Here is a 17,483-nt window from a genome sequence, read left to right as displayed (position 1 = left end):
TTGAAGAAAGCCAGCAAAATTAATCCATTATTAAAAAGGAAGGCTTTTGGGTAGGCCTTCGATTACTTCTGGACCTATGTGTGGGGTTTGAATGTGGCTTTACACACTGATCACAAACTTTTATTTCAAGTGTTGCTGCCTAAGGATACATTCAATATTCCCGAGTTGTTGGCTAGACTGGCTGCTCATCGGCAAAACAACTAATGCAAGTTGAAGTACGTTCCAGAGTGGAACAACAAGCAGGAAGACTGCATATCTAAATTACCTTTACCATTTGCATTACATGGGAAAGATCAAGACTCTGAAGAGGGTGGAGGTTAGTGTGGATGACGTTAGTGGAATATAAAGGGCCCCTCACTAAGGACGAGTGGACAGCTGCTTGGTAGGTGACATTTTGGATGAAGTGTGGAGCTTATTGAGGAAGTACTTCCCCAGGCAAAGCAGAGTGAGTGTTTGTGAGAAGTTGGCCTGGTATATGATGTTCACTATTCTAGTGAGCACCTTGCACCAGTCCAAACAACCCTTATGGTGATGGTTGTAAAGTCAACCTTATAGACCAGCTATCCTAGGGGTAGCATGGACAGAGCAGTCTTAGGCTAAACTCAAGAGGGCATGTGAAGCCAGCTGTTTTACCATATGCAATCCCTTTAATACCAAATGAAAGGACACCACACAGGATATATATTCAAAATATATATGTATTTATTTCTAAATTTCACCTTGGCCAAACTCCAACGGGCACAAAACGCCGCGGCAAGGCTCATTATGAACCTCCCTCCCAGAGCCTCTGCCAAACCGGCCCTCAAGGCTCTGCACTGGCTCCCTGTCCGCCAGCGAGTAGAGTTTAAAGCCATGTGCACCAGCCACAAACTCATCAATGGGGCCGGCCCGGCCGCCCTGAAAGATCTGGTCGCCCCCTACAAAGCCCCAAGAACACTTCGCTCCGACGACGAACATCTGGCCATCGTCCCTAAATTTAAGAAGGCTCGTACCGGTGGCCGTCGCTTCTCGGTCAAAGCCTCTGCAGGTTGGAACGCACTTCCCCGCAATTTGCATCTGGAACCCTGCCACGCCCTCTTCAGGAAAAAACTAAAAACCTTTTTATTCCCCAATTAGTCTTCCGGTCCTTTCTCCTCCTGGTTTTTTCAACTCTATAGCGCGGGGATGCCTACGGGTCACCAGGCGCTCTATAAATTTATAAATAATAATATAAATAATAATAAACAAACTCCTGAACTCTTTATAAGCACAGAAGCACAAGCGCAAAACAAGTAACTTAATATAACATACAAAAGTTGCACAATTATGGATAGGGCCGGGTGGCCCGCTAAACCATATAATAAAAAAATGGTATAAGTACCACGTCACGAACAATGGTAAGGCCTAGGGCTTTGGGAATCGCTGGGGCTACACTGGACTAACAATGGTTAGGGAGCAGGAGGCCCACGGGATGCGTGTGCAGTGTATACGCACCCATAGAAGTCAATGGGTGCGTAAAAGTTAAAAAGTTAAAGGTTTGGGAGTCTTCCGACTGGACTAGAACTTAACCACTGGAAACTAGGACACTAGGAGTGTAAACCTTTACAGGAGCACCGTAGTACTAGCATTACCTAACCCACTGGAAGCGGGTGCATAGGTCCCAAAGTGTGTCGGGTTTCGTTGTGGAGATCTATGGAGCCTTGGAGAAAAGATGCTGCAGGCGACCAGAAGAGAAGAGTCCGGGTGGATCGAAGATGTAGAAGACCTGAAAGCAGAGGGGACAGAGTCTGGGTCACTAGCCAGTGACCAGGATGGAACCAGGAAGGAACCAGGCGATGTCGGAATGCGATCAGGTGCTGATGGGAAGCTTGTCTCTGCAGCCACGTGGACCAGGAGTCATCGACGACAACCAGGAGTCAGGCACGGACTGTCCCACAAAGGCTCTAGCTGTTGGCAGTGTTGGCTTCAAAATTGGAGGCAACAAGCCTTGGCAAAGGCACCCCACGCAGGAAACAATATCGGCTTCTTACTCAGACCAGCAAGGTCTGAGGGGCTGCTTCTTTTGAGGGAAGCAAGGGCCAGTCTGGAGCACCAAGACCAGTAGTGTAGTTTCTCGGATTCGTCACCAAGATGGCCACTAGCCAACGGGAAAGTGACCGGGCAGACGCGTCGAGCAGGAAAATGCAAAAGGGCCCCACACAGAACTCGTGGAGTGTGCAGGGCTGATCTTTGGTGCAGATGCTGCTCGGGGCTGGGGCTTCTCAATCCCCAATGTACAGATTTGAGGAGGCCTCGGGGGCTGCACAGTTAGCAGGTCGCAGACTTTTCAAGATGGCCAGTCCCACGACTCTCGTCGCCTCCATGGGTCTCGGCTTTGGAGGGACTGTGGATCGGGCTGTTGGATGTCTGGGAATCTAGTTCTTGTCAGGCTCTGGGTTCGGGCTCCAGCGGGAGATGGCGGCAAAGCAAGTCATCATTCGCTGGATGATGCCTGCTTGTGCAGGGTGGTCACTCCTTGACAAGGGAGATTCTTCAGTCGTCTTCTTCCAAAGTAGAGTGATGAAGGTCCAGAGTTTTGTTTTAGTGTTTCAGTCAGGATAATCTAAAGTCTCTAGACTCAGCTCCTACCTATATACTAATCTTAGGGGCTGGATTACCTGCTAGGTCCCTCCTATGGGTGGAAGCAGGGAAGGGGTTGGTTACACCCCTTTCCCTTTGTCCAGTTTCGTGCCAGAGCTAGGGCTGGAGTGCCCCTGCACCGGTTTGAACTGGCCTATGCATGGGACACCTTGTGTGCTCCAGGCAGTGTCTCAATACTTTCAGCCCTCCCTGTCCCAATACACAAAGTCCTGTCTGGGGTGGTGCTAGCACCTCCCAAGGCAGGAAACCTATTGTCCAAGCCTCCCACGCTTAAAGGAATCCCAGCAGCAGGAGGTCAGACTTGTGTCTGTGGCAGCAGCATCCATTTTGTGATGCTGAGGCTCTGGTTAACTTTAACCGGGAATAGTAGGAACAACATGTCTTCTCCCTCTAGAAGGGTGGAATGCTACCCCCGTCGCCAGAACTGCAGAGGGGGTAGTATTCCAAAACGTATGACACCTTACTCGACATGTTTTGATAAAGCCAAACCATAGTTAGCATCTAACCGCGAGGATTATAATTCACTTAAGAGTATATGGTATGGCAATATCCTAGAACAGCTAAAGGACATGGTTCCGAAAGCTGCAGACAGGCTCAGCTCATGCTAGAGCACCATCTCACATAAAACCAAGCACTTTGTCTCCAGGATTGTTAAGGCCTGCCATAGGAGTGACTTATAGGTGTATATGTGTCTAGATATAAGGTTAGATATAGGTATACTATATCTAAGCAAGGGGTGATTACACCACCTTGCCCCAGCTGAGTGATCAGCCAATTGTGTCAATTTGAATGGCCAGCCAGGGGTGGCAAAAGATATGCTGCAGCCCCTGGTAGGCCTTGGATGCACCTATGCCCTGGGTACCTATGGTACACTGTACAGGGGCTCATAAGGTGATCCAGTATCCAATTGGTAATGCACCTAAAGTGCAATGTAGTGAATTTAGAGAGAGAACATCTGGACTGTGGGTCTGATTAGCAGGCCCATATCCACATTAAGTCGAAAACCAGTGACGCAAAAAGCAAAACGTGGGGTGACCATAGGAAAGCAGACCCTACTCTCCTACAGTGTTGGTGTAAAACCTTTCCTTAAGGTTTTGAATGTATTGTTACTTGAAGGAGGGACATACCACCTCACAGCATAAGAAAGAGAATCTGTGAACTCGCATGTAAAGGTCACTTTGGGCAGACCATGACTGTTATGCATGTCAAGAAAAGGTTATGGTGGTCGACAATGTATGAGGAGATCACCCAATGTCTAAGAAATGGTTGAGGGCAGACAGAGGTGCAGATTTCCACAAATAGGATCATGGTCAGCACTAAAGGAGGTCTGCTTGGACTTAAATTCAATATATGCTTTGTAGGACAGTTCAAGATTTGTTCCGGTCTTAATGAATATTCATACATGGTGATAACAGGTTGAATTTAACAACAGCTATCACTATCAACATGCTCAGGATCATTTTAGCAAGAGTGAGCATGCCATCATATCTTGTCACAGACGATGAGACATAACTAACTTCTGAAGAAATGAGAAGCATTTTGATGCAATCAGGATTAAAAATAAGGCAGCTGGGTGCAATCCACAATCAAGTGGTATGGTACAGAGGGCAAACTGTATGGTTAGAGGAGTCATAGAGATGGCAGTGAGAGGTAGGTTGGATGTGGAGAGAACCATTTTGGAAGCTGTGTGAGCACAAAGCCTAAGGTGAAACATCTGCCTTTATTATGAGAGGACAAGTTTGTCAGACAAAACTTATCCCAACGCATTTGAAAGAAGCCACAGAGCATGACAGCACTTGCAAGGTTGGTAAAATGAAGGGGTTTAGCAGTAACTAGTGAGTGAATGAAGGGAACTGAGTGAAAGTGAAGGTGGAACATGTGGATGGGGTTTGTCCAATTTTAGAGGCCTCTAAAAATGTATTGCAATGAGAAGGAATTATGCTAAATTGCAGAATGGCACGAGAGGAAACAGGGCACAGAGCAGCTTTGTTCAAGGAGAAAATCTCAATGGCCAAACACCTTGTGAGGAAGATGAGTATGGTAGTTGTAGTGATGCCATGCTGAGGTTAGATGTGGAATGTTTGAGACGCGCAGTGGGTCTTCAATTTAGTTGGGTGCAGGTGATGGACATCAAAGTGGTCATGGTTCTTATTTCCGTAATGGAGTTGTGAGTGAGAAGGGCTTCAGTCAGATTCACAGACTGTGTGGGGATGGATCTACATCTGACAAAGTCAAAGGCTTTTATGGCATTCTTTGCTTTTGAGGATGCCATTTGTTTTTATATTGTTTGCCACTGGTCTATTTATTATTCATGTGTACCACCATATATCTTTTCTATGTAATATACCATGGGCTGAATACAGAATGTCACAAGGGCAACGCAATTCCTAAGTCAGATTTACCAAGCAATGCAATGCCACATTGCATGGCCCTGTGTTGCTCGGTAAATCTGAAGTAACAAAAGGCAACCATGTCGTTGCCTTGCATCACTCTGACCTGGGGAAGGCGTTCCAGGGTGGAGCGTGGGTGTCCATGTGTTTAGTTCTCCAGGAGAGTATGGACCAATTACTACTATCCATCCATGGCTCCCATTTTAGGAACTGTTTTAGGAACTACTTTTTTCTTTGTTTAAGAGTACTTCACAGGAGCGCTCATGTTTTCACTCTCTCCGAGCTCTGTTTCTGTAACCAGACCCGTAAATCTTGTTCTTATCTCATCACATTTGCTGTGCATTCAAAGACAGAGGTCAAATGTCAGACACTGTTTTCTGAGGGTGCCCGTTTACTCTTCTTTCTCTGACTTCAAAGGGTGAGTTTTTAAAAAAAATTAATGTCCCAGTGTTGCTTGCCCATCCCTCAATCCCCTCCTGCCTCGTTGCTTGTCCCGTCCCCCACCCCCTCCCTCATCACTGCTTGTTGACATTACATTACTCTTTTTGTAGATGTTCACTTCTGGTCTGCATGTCTGTGAGGAAACATTATTGTAAAGTTTTACTTTCCAAGTGATGTTTACTGGACTTGTGATCAACCTCAGAAGGTGTTGAGACTAGTGTGCCATCACTCATTTCTCATTTGGTTTGTTTCCAGCCTGTCCTAGCAGTGAGGGAGGTGTGTTATACATGCCTGGCTTAACGTCCCCAACATCCACATGTGAGGCTTTGTTATGTTACATACATTTGCTGAGTATGCATTACAAAGAGAACATTTGCAGAGGTCGGCCTGTGGTCCAGCTTTCTTTAGTTACCAGGCTGCGTTTAATTTCCTAATGGTGTGATGACGCTCAGCTGCCGATTGATGTTGAACAGATGTTGTCAGCAAGAGTCCCCTGCACTGACTTGTGCTTAACATGGGAAATGAATGTGGAAGATTTTCTTTTGTAGACAAGTCAGATATGGTTCTTTACTGCGTGTATTCTATGCTTTGTATGATTATCTTAGTTGACAATGTGTTTGTTAAGATTTTAACTGTGCTTATTTGTGCTCCTTAGAGTGTTGATTACTAATTGTTGCCACATATGAAAAGCCTTCTGTGCTTATTTATTTATTAATTTAATATTTTTACATCCTACCAACTAGTATGATATGTGTTCTTGCTTACACTCCGATATCATTTGCCTTTATCTTGGCATTCTTTACTTTGCCCTGGTTGCTGTTATTCTCTGTCTCCATTGTTTCTGAATGATTTGTAGATGTTACGCTGTGTGTAAAGCTGTGGTCTGTACCTGCTTCGAGGCTGGCCGTAGCACTACTCAACTTAATGTGGGGTAACTTTTGTGAATTTCATCTTAAACGTTTGCAGGTTTGTTCTTTGTATGGCCATCTCGGTGCTCTTCCATTATTTTCCCTTGTCACTTCTCACATTTATGCCTCAGTAGTAGGTTTGGCATATATGGAGAATTCACACAAACAGTATATATTTAAGCCCATATTTTGGAGCCCATGTGCATTTATTTACCCATCTACCTTTACAATTATCATTTATGAGTATATTAAATTGTACTATTTTAGTGCAACTAATAGACAGGTTTGTGAATCAGGTCCTATGGTTTATAATAACCTTACTAGGTCTGTGTTCAAAATCAAGAGACAAGTAATTTGATATTTACTATTCTTTTGTAAAGATTCATGGTATTTTACATAGGTACATAGAATATTTTAGGACAAAGCAGTTGTGAAAGGAATTTTTCTGTCTATAATTATGGGCATGTTCATAGAAGGCTCCAGTGGGTTAAAATAGTTACACAATTGATAAATGTAATTATTCAATATGCTCATTCTGTTGCTTTATACCTGCACACTGCTTTATTAATCAGGGTCAATCCTGCATAATGCAGTTCTGTGTTCTGACAGGATTCATTCTCTTCATCATGGGAACAATGTATTAGCTGTGTTGAAGCACACACAACATCCAGAGAAGTGTCTCCTATTGCACAGCCTTAACTATGCTTCAAATTACTGGTTACATCACCATTCATTATTGTAATAAAGTGATTAGTTCTCCAATTTTAACTTTGAAACTGTATTTATATATTCATTGTAGACTTGTATTGAAAGAACTTCATATCTTAGTGCTTAAGAACAATGCACCACTGCATTTGAGGGGGTTGGTAATGTTCAATTATATACAAGCAATTCTAAAAACTAAACAAAGGTAAGCAAGCGCTGTAAAGCTGATACATCTACCATTGGCTTCCAATGCTTGTCCCTTTGAATGTTTTTAGAAAAGTATAACAAAAGCAATTCAAAGATGGTGGACTGTGCATACACATGTATGATTGAAAATATATGGCATGTCTATGGGCACACTTTCCAAAACCAATCTCACACTCATCGGATACTTCAAAGGTACAATTAACCACTGTTTGACTGCACGCCCCCATTCAAAGATCTGACTGCATTTCCCTACTTTTAATTGTACCTTTCTTTATTTCTGCTCTCATCCGGTGGCAAAGTTCTGGTAGCTATTTTTTACATTTTAGTTTTTTTGCAATTCTTTCTGGAGACGGTTAAACATGTTACTTGGTGACTTAGAAGTTATATGAAGTATAATATATTTTACACCTTCTGTAACCCTTATTAGGTACAGACAGGTTGTATATAGATGGACGTTACTTCTGTACCATACCAAAAGCTTACTTACACACTTAAATTGTCTGGTTTTGGCTAAAAAAGATTAACATTGACAAAGTCAATAGTATTTGCATTGCCGAGACCCATTTGCTTTGCCAATGCTTGTTTGTATTGTCTCCTCTCTAAATTTGAATCTTTTTAATTGGTTTTACATGCTTTTATCCGTAACATTTTTAAACTAGTATGGATGGGGTGCTATGGAAGAAACTGTTTATTAAGAAATTCTACTAAAAAAATCTGAACAAGAGACATGTGAACAAAGTTATTTGTAGATCAAAGCAGTGGCGCCCGGCATGGCTCGCAGGTGGGGAGGCAGGCGTAAGGGTGGGATTTGCAGGGGTGCATGCATAGAGAAGAGGGCAGAGTGTGCATGACTGATGTGGGCGGCCCCAGAGGGCAGACAAACAGTCTTTGTGCACTCAGGAGTGAGCAAACCACTCCTCCCCTGCTCTGCCAAAGAGCAGAGCAGCTCCGGCCACCTGCCCGCCCGCAACGCGAACATAAAATTGTAATAAGTAATTGTAATTGTAAAAGCAGTGGGGCGACGCTCCTCTGCTCTAGTGGAGGAGCCACCGCCTGAGAAGAGGTGCTGTCAAAGCTGACTGCACATAGAAATACATATATAACTGACAAAGGGGAGGCCCCTGATAAAAACAGACATATAACGATGCAAATAAGGTATCCAGTTGACTTTTCTATAACAAAAATAAAGGACCAGAGTTCTCATTAATAGACAAGGAACACTAGTTTCCTCCTTATGTTGTGTTCATTCTCTGTCACCTCCGTTTCCCCACATTGGGTCTTTGTGTCCAAAAACTCACCTTCTAATGCATCATTTTTGTTCTTGTTAGTTGCATCAATCTTTGGCTCCAGGGTTATCTTGTGCACATCTTTGTCGGTGAAGGGAGGGTTCTTGGATGTTGCCGTGGGATGGGAAGTCAATTCCCTGTCTGTGGTTGGGACAAATGCCGGAGAAGGGGTAGTACCTGCACTCGTGGCGACCTGGGCAGGACAGGTAGTCATTTCCGTGTCTGTGGTTAGCACAAATGCTAGGGAAAAGATTAAACACGTATTTTACAGCAGTATCTTTAACCAGAAGATTAAAAGAGAGAGCAACAATAGAGTACAACATAGGAGCCCAAGTAATGATAAACAGAACAAGTTGGCAACAGAGAGAGACAATGTCTGCTAACTGTTTATGGTTTGTTTTGTTTATAGATCCAACAGTAACTCTGAGAAATTAAGAGTTATATGTTTGAACTTTAGACACCTAATATGCAAAAAACACACAGAGCACAAGATCCAGAGCACAAAACAACGCAAATTACAGGGCGAAACAGAAGACATAAGGTTATCGGTTGTAAAACACAGGATGCAAACACTTAGCATAAAATACAAAGTACCAAAATACTTATAACTAATAACTGGTGGAAAAAAAACATAGGCCATATTTATTAAGGGATTGTGTCTTTTTTGCACTAAACAACGCAGTGCAAAAGTGACACAACTTCTAAGAAGAGATTTATCAAGCCACACAAGACCGCCTTGAGTGGCACTGAGAGGCTTAAATGATACAGAGTAAGGCAACGCAGTGCGAATTGCTGCGTTGCTTTACTCTGCCCTAGGGAGGCGTTCCATAAGTAGTGCGTGGGTATTCCCATGCAAGCTGTTACAACGCATGCGTTGTAATGCATGTATGGCTGCTCCCAGGTTTTGAGGCAGCGATGACGGCAGTGGGGAGTGGAGAATTCTGGCGTAGGATTGGATTGGATGATTGCAGCGATGACGGACAAGGAAGTAGCAGTGATGGCAGTGGGGAGTGGAGAATTCTTCGAGGACTGGATTGGATGATTAGAGCGATGACGGGCGCTTGCAGTGAGGACAAGGGACGTGCACTGAGGAGAGAGAGGTAAGAGGGGCTGGGTTTTGTGTTTGAGAAGTAGTGTGGGTCGTGCAGTGTAGTGCTTGTGTGTAGGGACAGGAGTGGGGGATGGGGGAGGGTCGTGCAGGAGTTAGTTTGTTAGGGTTTAGGGTAGTGTTGTAGTGTTTGTGGAGTGTAGGGTAGTGTTTTAGGGTTCAGGGTAGTGTCGGGGGTCGTGCAGGGTAGTGTTTCAGTGTAGGGAATGGACTGGTGGTAGGGTTGTGCTGAGGGTAGTGTTTTAGGGTTTAGGGTAGTGTTGTAGTGTTTGTGTAGTGTAGGGTAGTGTTTTAGGGTTTAGGGTAGTGTCAGGGGGTCATGTAGGGTAGTGTTTCAGTGTAGGGGACAGACTGGGGGTAGGGGTAGGGTCGTGCTTGGGGTAGTATTTTAGGGGCTAGTGTAGTGTAGTGTTGTGTAGTGTAGGGTAGTGTTTTAGGGTAGTGTTGTAGTGTTGTGGAATTTGTTAAAGAACTAAAAATAACGTTGTAAAAGTATGGGCTGTTTTAGTTTGCTAAGTATCGACATATATTCACCTGCGATTAGTGCTAGGCAGCACATTGTGCACCAGCGCTGGGAAAGGCAGGAATGTGCTGTATTGTTATAAAAATGGCGCATTCCTGCCCTTTATCTGTCACGCATCGCAGCAAGGTGACTTGGGGCCACATGTATGAACCATTTTTGTAATTGGAAACAGCTGATCAAGCCGTTTACAAGTGCAAATATTTATTTACATAGGTACAAAACACAAATTGCGATTCGGTAACATGTTACCGAATCACAATTTGTGTTTTTGATTCGGTATTTGGAAGGGGGGTTTTTGGGGCATCCCTTCCTATTACTGAATCTGAATGGTATGTATAAATGTTTTGCAACGAATGTGTTTGCAAAATATTTGCACTTTATCACAACTCAAAGTTGGTGGTAACTTATTTGAGAATGGTTGAAAAAATATTTTTTAAGAGCTAGCAGTTGTTCCACGAACCACTGCCTACTCTTAAATAATGAAAAGAAAACCTTCATCGTTTTTTTAAAATATATCCCATTTTCCTTTAAGGAAAACAGGCTTTTTTAAAAATTGTTTTATTTAAAAGCAATAAGACATGGTGGTCTGCTGACCCCAGCAGCCCACCATCCCTGTGATTTTTTTCTCTATCCCAATGGGTCCCAAACTAAGACCTACCTCATTTATTTATTTAAGAAGTAGGACTATTTGCGATCCACTGGCAATATCCAAAACTGTAAAACACAATTTAGCACATTTGTGTGTAGATTTCTGCCTAATGTTCAGTGCGAAGCAATTGAAGTGTTTGAAAAGGGAGTTTTAAAAGATCTGAAGAAAATCAGATATAAGAAAATCCCCACCAGCAGCAAGAATCTCACTTTTGAGCAGTTAAGAGCTTTAGAGAATCTAAAGGATGATAAAAACATCGTGATCTGCCAATCAGATAAAGGCGGGAACATGGTGGTCCTAGACAAACAGAAATATCTAGCAGAGGGAGTAAGACAACTGAGTGATACCAAATGCTATTGCACCTCTGATGCTGTTGAGATGTGCAGATCTATTAATAGATTTGGGGACATATTAGTTGAATGGAGAGAAAAAGGATTACTGGAAAGGCAGGAGTATAATTATCTCAAATGTGCCCATCCAAGAATAACCATTCTCTATTTACTCCCAAATTTGCAAAAACATGCGGTGAACCCTCCAGGGAGACCCATTGTCTCCTTTATGGGTTCTCTGCTGGAAAACACATCTAGATTCATCGGCCACTATCTAAGGCCTTTTGTGGTAGCACTTCCGGCATATCGCAGAGATACCACACACTTTCTGACGATCATAGATGGCATACTCTGGGATAATAAGTATACAGTTGTTGCTATAGACGTGAATCGATTATACACCAGTATCCAGCATGAACTAGGCTTGCAGGCTATAAGGCATTTTCTTAAGACACGATCAATTCCCCTGCTTCACCATTCAGAGATGATTGTTGAGATGATTCAATTCTGTCTTACCAACAATTTTTTTATCTTCGATGATTCATTTTACAGGCAGTCACAGGGCACTGCGAAAGGCACCTGCTTCGCCCCCAGCTATGCCAACCTATTTATGGGCTGGTGGGAGGAGCAGGTGCCCACGCAAATGACAGATTCCAGAACAACGTGGTCCTGCAGCTGCATTTTAATGATGATTTTTTTCCATTTGGAGTGGTGATGTAGATACATTGAGTAATTTTGTGAGAAAACTTAATGTAAATACATTTAACCTCACCTTTACTAAACACATCAGTAAAACTTGTATTGAATTTTTGGATGTTACTGTAAATGTAAAGGGAGGAACATTAGAGACCAGCTTGTTCCGAAAGAAAACTGCAGGGGATAGTATTCTAAGTGCCAATAGCTCTCACCCCTGCAATCTTATTTTCAGCATCCCCATGGGGAATTATTGCGTGCAAAATGCAACTGAAGCACATATGATGCATTTGCAACTGAAAGAGCAACCATGTACAAACGTTTCAGAGAGCGCGATTATAGCCAAAAGACCATTGGTGAAGCTTGTGAGAGAGTAAAAAAAGTCACTAGAAATGAATTGTTCCATCCTAACAAACAGGAGGATACAACTGAGACCATGAGATTTATAACCACCTTTTCAGGGCAGGCACATGAGGTCCGCAGGATATTTGAGAAACATTGGTATGTGCTTCTAACTGAGACAACCTGAAAACAAATCTCACCAGTAATCCACAGATCACTTTTAAAAAGAGTCGCTCATTGCGAGACGCTCTCAGTCACAACCATGTCACAGACACGGAAAAGTTGAGTGACAAGGGACAACCAGAATTCAGGTGCTGTAAAAACTGTAAAGCCTGTAGCAAAAGTAATGATTGTGCTAAGCTTGTTTTACCCAACTCCAATAGAGAGTTTGTGATTTGGAAACCTCTGACATGTAATACCATGTACTGCATGTATGTTTTAATATGTCCCTGCAGCAAATGGTATGTGGGTAGCGCAATATATCGTGCTAAGAAGAACGTGCTAGAGCACCTTCGTGCTATTAGGCACACTGAGCACTATTTGAGTCCTCGGCTCTGGTAGCAGGCAGTATCCTGTAGGACGTCACTTCCATGATCATCATTATCAAATTGAGAAATTATTGAGGATGGTTGTGATTGATTTTGTTACCATTGGGGTCAGAGGTGGGAATCGTGAACTATCATTACGAAAATTGGAATCACAATATATTATTGACTTTGAAAGCATGGCACCTAATGGCTTAAATTCTAGTGAGGAATTAGCGATCTATTTTAGTGGGAAAACATAACTTGAGATGTATGTAAAGTTCTGCAGTTTTCAGGCCTTTTAGCGATTTTAAATATTTCACCTTTTAGGTTTGGGCACTTCTTCTTTCAACTTTGGCGACAACTGAGAGGAATCATGGAATACTTGTTTAGAGGCTTAAGGTGGCATTAATGTTTTCGATTACCTACCTATGCCCACATGGGCGTCATGTAGGACGGCAAACATATGTTGTTAGGGTAACCCCCCGGTCCACGGCGATACGGCAATCTGCGCCGTGGTTTACGGAGGCGTTGCGTGTGGCTCGCAGCCAATGTAAGGTTGCTGAGCGGGCCTGGCGCCTTCAATATGATGGAGAGGCTAAATTTGCCTATAGGTCGGCGGTGAAGGCCTATCACCGTGATATTCTTGGTGCCAAGCGGGAATACCTTGCCAGGAGGATTGAGGCGTCGGCGAACTCCTGTAAGGAGATCTTCACGATTGTGAAGGAGTTCATGTCCCCTACCTCCTACTCACCACCGCCTGTATCATCTGATGCGTGGGCGTGTGATCTTGCCACTTTTTTCACCGACAAGATTAAGGCAATTCAGGCCTCCTTTTCGGAGAGCTCGGTGGAGGGTTGCTGTGGCCTCGGGGCAGGACCTGGAACATCGTCCATGTCAACAGCAGTACTGGCGGACTTTCCACCTGTCTCCAGTGACATGTCCCGGATTCTGCTGGCCAGTCTTAATTCTGGCTCGCCACTTGACCCCTGCCCCGCCAAATTCTTGGCCGGGATGGCGGCAGTGGTGAATCCCCTGGTCAACCCGATCCTCAATGCCTCCTTGAGGGAGGGGAGTGTCCCACGCACCTGGAAAAGGGCAATGGTGATCCCCCTCCTGAAAAAGCCTGGTCTTGATGCTGAGGTTTTGGCCAATTATAGGCCAATTTCACTTCTCCCGGCTCTGGCCAAGATCACTGAGAAACATGTCCATGGCGTCTTGTCGAGCTTCCTAGAATCCAACAACTTGCTCCATCCATCCCAGTCCGGTTTCCGCCCGAATTATAGTACGGAAACGGCATTGGTGGAGGTCTCTGAGATCATCAGGGAGACCTTGGATGTGGGTGGCAAGGCCATGTTAGTCATGTTGGACCTGTCGGCGGCCTTCGACACCGTCCCCCACGAGGCGCTTCTCGCCAGGCTTTATGACATCGGCCTAAGGGGGACGGTGTTCAGATGGTTTACATCTTTTCTGGAGGGCCGCCGCCAGACGGTCTGGGTTTCCCAGAGCTCCGCCGAGATGCCGCCATTGGGAGTCGGGGTTCCACAGGGTTCTGTGTTGAGCCCGACATTGTTCAACATCTTTATGTCCCCCCTGGCGGCTGCGGCGGAGGCTTACGGAGCCCAGATTGTGTCCTACGCCGACGACACGCAACTCCTCTTCACCTGTGGCAAAGATCAGCCATTTGATGGGGAGAGAATTCGGGACTGTCTGGACATGGTCTTTGGCTGGTTCCAGCGGAATAGTCTGAAGGCCAACTCCAGTAAGTCGGAGGTTCTATTTTTCGGCTGTGCCATCGATCCCGAGTGGCGGCAGTGGTGGCCGGCAGCCATGTGTCCCCCGGCAAAATCCTCCTTGGTTGCCAAGAACCTAGGTGTTAAGCTTGATAACAAGCTCTCTCTGAGAGCGCACGTTCTCGGCCTGTCCGGCACCTGTTTCGGCATTCTGAAAATGCTCCGCAAGTTTCTTCCTCTACTATCTGCGGAGCACAGACGGATTACGGTGCAGGCGCTCATCGGATCCAGGCTAGACTATGCCAATGCTCTTTTCTTAGGTTCCGGACTACTTGCTCAAGCGTTTGCAGGTGGCACAGAACTCTGCAGCCCGCGCGATTTTTGGTCTGCATAGACGAGCGCGGGCCTCTGGGCTGCTGCAGACGCTCCATTGGCTGCCGATCCGGAAGCGGATTATGTTCAAATCCCTGACGCTGGTGCACAAAGCTCTGTTTGGCTCAGGCGCGGGATACCTGCAGAAGAGATTGGCTTTCTATCGTCCTGCTCGCTCACTGCGTTCTGAATCCCTTTTCACGGCTGTGGTTCCACGTGTGAGGAAGGCCCGCATTGGGGGACGTTATTTCAGCCTCAAGGCCTCCCAGCTGTGGAACTCGCTCCCACTGGTACTTCGCAGTACTCCCAATCTGCTTCAATTCAGGAAGAATTTGAAGACTTGGCTTTTTAATCTTTCTGTTTAGGTGGCTGTCTCTCTTTTTCTGTCGGGATCTGTTCTTCTTGTTATGTTGTTTTACATTGTAGCTGCCTGTGGAAAGCGCCGGGACACTCTTTTAGAGTAGCCGAGCGCTATACAAACGCATTTTAACATAACATAACATAACATGCCCACTGGGGCTGGATAGGAACTGCATTTGATTGTGATGCATTGATGCAACTGTGGCATTTTTGAGAAAAATGAAATTAATGCTGTATGTTTTTGCCTACAGGGGCAAGAAATGAATTGTTGATTGCATTGTGTAACATTACATGGGCTATGTAGATTTATTAAGCATTAACCCACAGTGATAACAGTGAGCGACTTAAGTGATTGAATATTTATATTTGATATTAATTCAGGAATATTAATTGATGATAACTGTATATATTCCCAGGAACTGTTGCTCTTATAGATATTTAACTTTGCAAAAGTATTCCTTTGTATGAATTTATCTCTTGGTTATCACGCCAGAAACAATGTTACAAAATAGCCACCAATTGTTGAAACTTCTGTATATACACGATAGGAGTGTTAGTCCTTCTTCAATTTTTATAAAAAGAAGTGTCTATCTCCAAGCACCAAACTTTGGCGTATTTGGAAAAAACCAGAGCCGAGGCCTCAAATAGTGCTCAGTGTGATTTATTGGCACAAAAGGGAAACGCCCTACGCGTTTCAAAGTTTCCTCACTTCTTTCTCACCCGTGAGGTGGGGGGTTTGTGTTGAGTGGTTGATAAAATTCTCTTTGTGCTTTATGGTAGTTACAGTCAGCAAGATCGCTGGCGCTAGATCTATGTTTTGATTTAATTTTGCACCTTAATGAAAGGTTATCAGTGAAATTGGCAAGCGGTGTTTTGTTTATGTAGCCACCTGTTAAAAAAACTGTTACCATAACGTGATCATGCACACAAATTCGGCATAACATTGATTCGCACTTCCTTAAATAACTTCAAAGTGTCCTCACGTCATCTGTAATCCATAACAGAGCTCTCACGTATCTCAGTTCCATGAGCGATTAGCTCATCAACACCAGGAAGTATTTTGAGATTTCAGAGCTCTGTTGTTGTCAGAAAGCCAGGGCTGGCTGCCAGTATGGCCCATCACATTTTTTTTTTTGCTGTTGCAGTTTTATATAGCGCAAATTCTACTAGAAGGTATTGAAGCGCTTTACAAGAGCACCAGTTGCATAATACAAGGACACATTCATTTTTTGGTGGGCAGGAGAGATTAAGGGGCATATTATCAACGGCCAGCGATAATTATCGCTGGCCATACATAGCGATGGAAATATTATCACTGGCTATCGCTGAATATTATCGCCATGATAATGCTATATTTACAACGCATAGCACTATGGCGATAATATTACAGCGATAGCGGTGTTTTCAATGGAACATTTTCCAGCGATGTTCCATTGAAAACAGCGATAACATTGCTAATACGACCCTGTGGTCGTATCAGCATAATCCATCTCCCATTAAAAGTATTCCTTAGTCAGGAATTTAACAGACGTTAAATTCCTGAGTTAAGGCTGAGTTAGCGCGATTTTTTTTATCGCTGCACCTCCATGTTAATATCGCGAAGCTGCCTTCACGATATTAACATGTGTTGTTTTCACAGCCACGCCTTCTTTGCATCTCATTAGCGATGCGAGGCTGTGAAAAAACGGGCTCTACATCAAGGAAACACGCGCTAGCGTGTCCTTGATGATATTGCGATATATTTATCGCCGCTTTTCGCCCAAAAACGGACGCTAAAGCGGCGATAATTATATTGCCAGCCCTTGCTAATATGCCCCTAAGTGATTTGCCTTGATTGAAAAGATGTTGAGCCCATGACGAGACTCGAACCTAGCTCTCCGGTTTCAGAGTCAGCATCTCTGGCCATTACCCACATCCTCTCCCCGCTGAGTGAGTTGGTGCCTAAGCTTTCAATGCGGCCTCTTAATGACACCAATCACGTTTTCAAATAGATGCAAACATGATTGCACATTTTTGTTTCAGAGTGAAGTCAGCTTCCTTCTTGAGGACTGATTTCTGAGACTGAGTAAAGTAAAGCGTTTTTAAAGCGTACCCAATATACATGATGGACTCATCCCAGAATGCACCTCTCGCCGTGCATAGACCGATTCTTGCTCGTTTTATAACTTTTGCTGTTCTATGGATGCATTTATGTCTGCAAATGGAGTCCCTGGGCTAATGAAACAGTCGTGACTTTCCTGCCTCTGAGGGTTCCTAGGTCCTAAGAATAGAAATCTTCAGTGGGATAACGTGAC

At 44.2% G+C, this 17,483-nt stretch overlaps 1 protein-coding gene across 5 annotated transcripts in view; it reads right to left on the bottom strand.

Annotated features, from left to right (window-relative positions):
* LOC147678018 (uncharacterized) overlaps positions 1 to 17,483 on the bottom strand; it is a 167,450-nt gene that overhangs the window by 53,906 nt on the left and 96,061 nt on the right. For all 5 annotated transcript variants that reach the window (XR_015302476.1, XM_086945900.1, XM_086945898.1 and 2 more), the window contains exon 5: positions 8,569 to 8,796. Coding sequence is in view for 4 of the 5 variants with exons in the window: in XM_086945900.1 (XP_086802026.1) it covers positions 8,569 to 8,796 (228 nt within the window). In the remaining variant the exon portion in view is untranslated. The remainder of the gene's footprint in view (positions 1 to 8,568; positions 8,797 to 17,483) is intronic.

Source organism: Lissotriton vulgaris, chromosome 12 (assembly GCF_964263255.1).
Source record: "Lissotriton vulgaris chromosome 12, aLisVul1.2, whole genome shotgun sequence".
Lineage (NCBI taxonomy): Eukaryota > Metazoa > Chordata > Amphibia > Caudata > Salamandridae > Lissotriton > Lissotriton vulgaris.
Note: the sequence above shows the minus strand (reverse complement) of the source record. Positions and strands in the feature narration are given on the sequence as shown.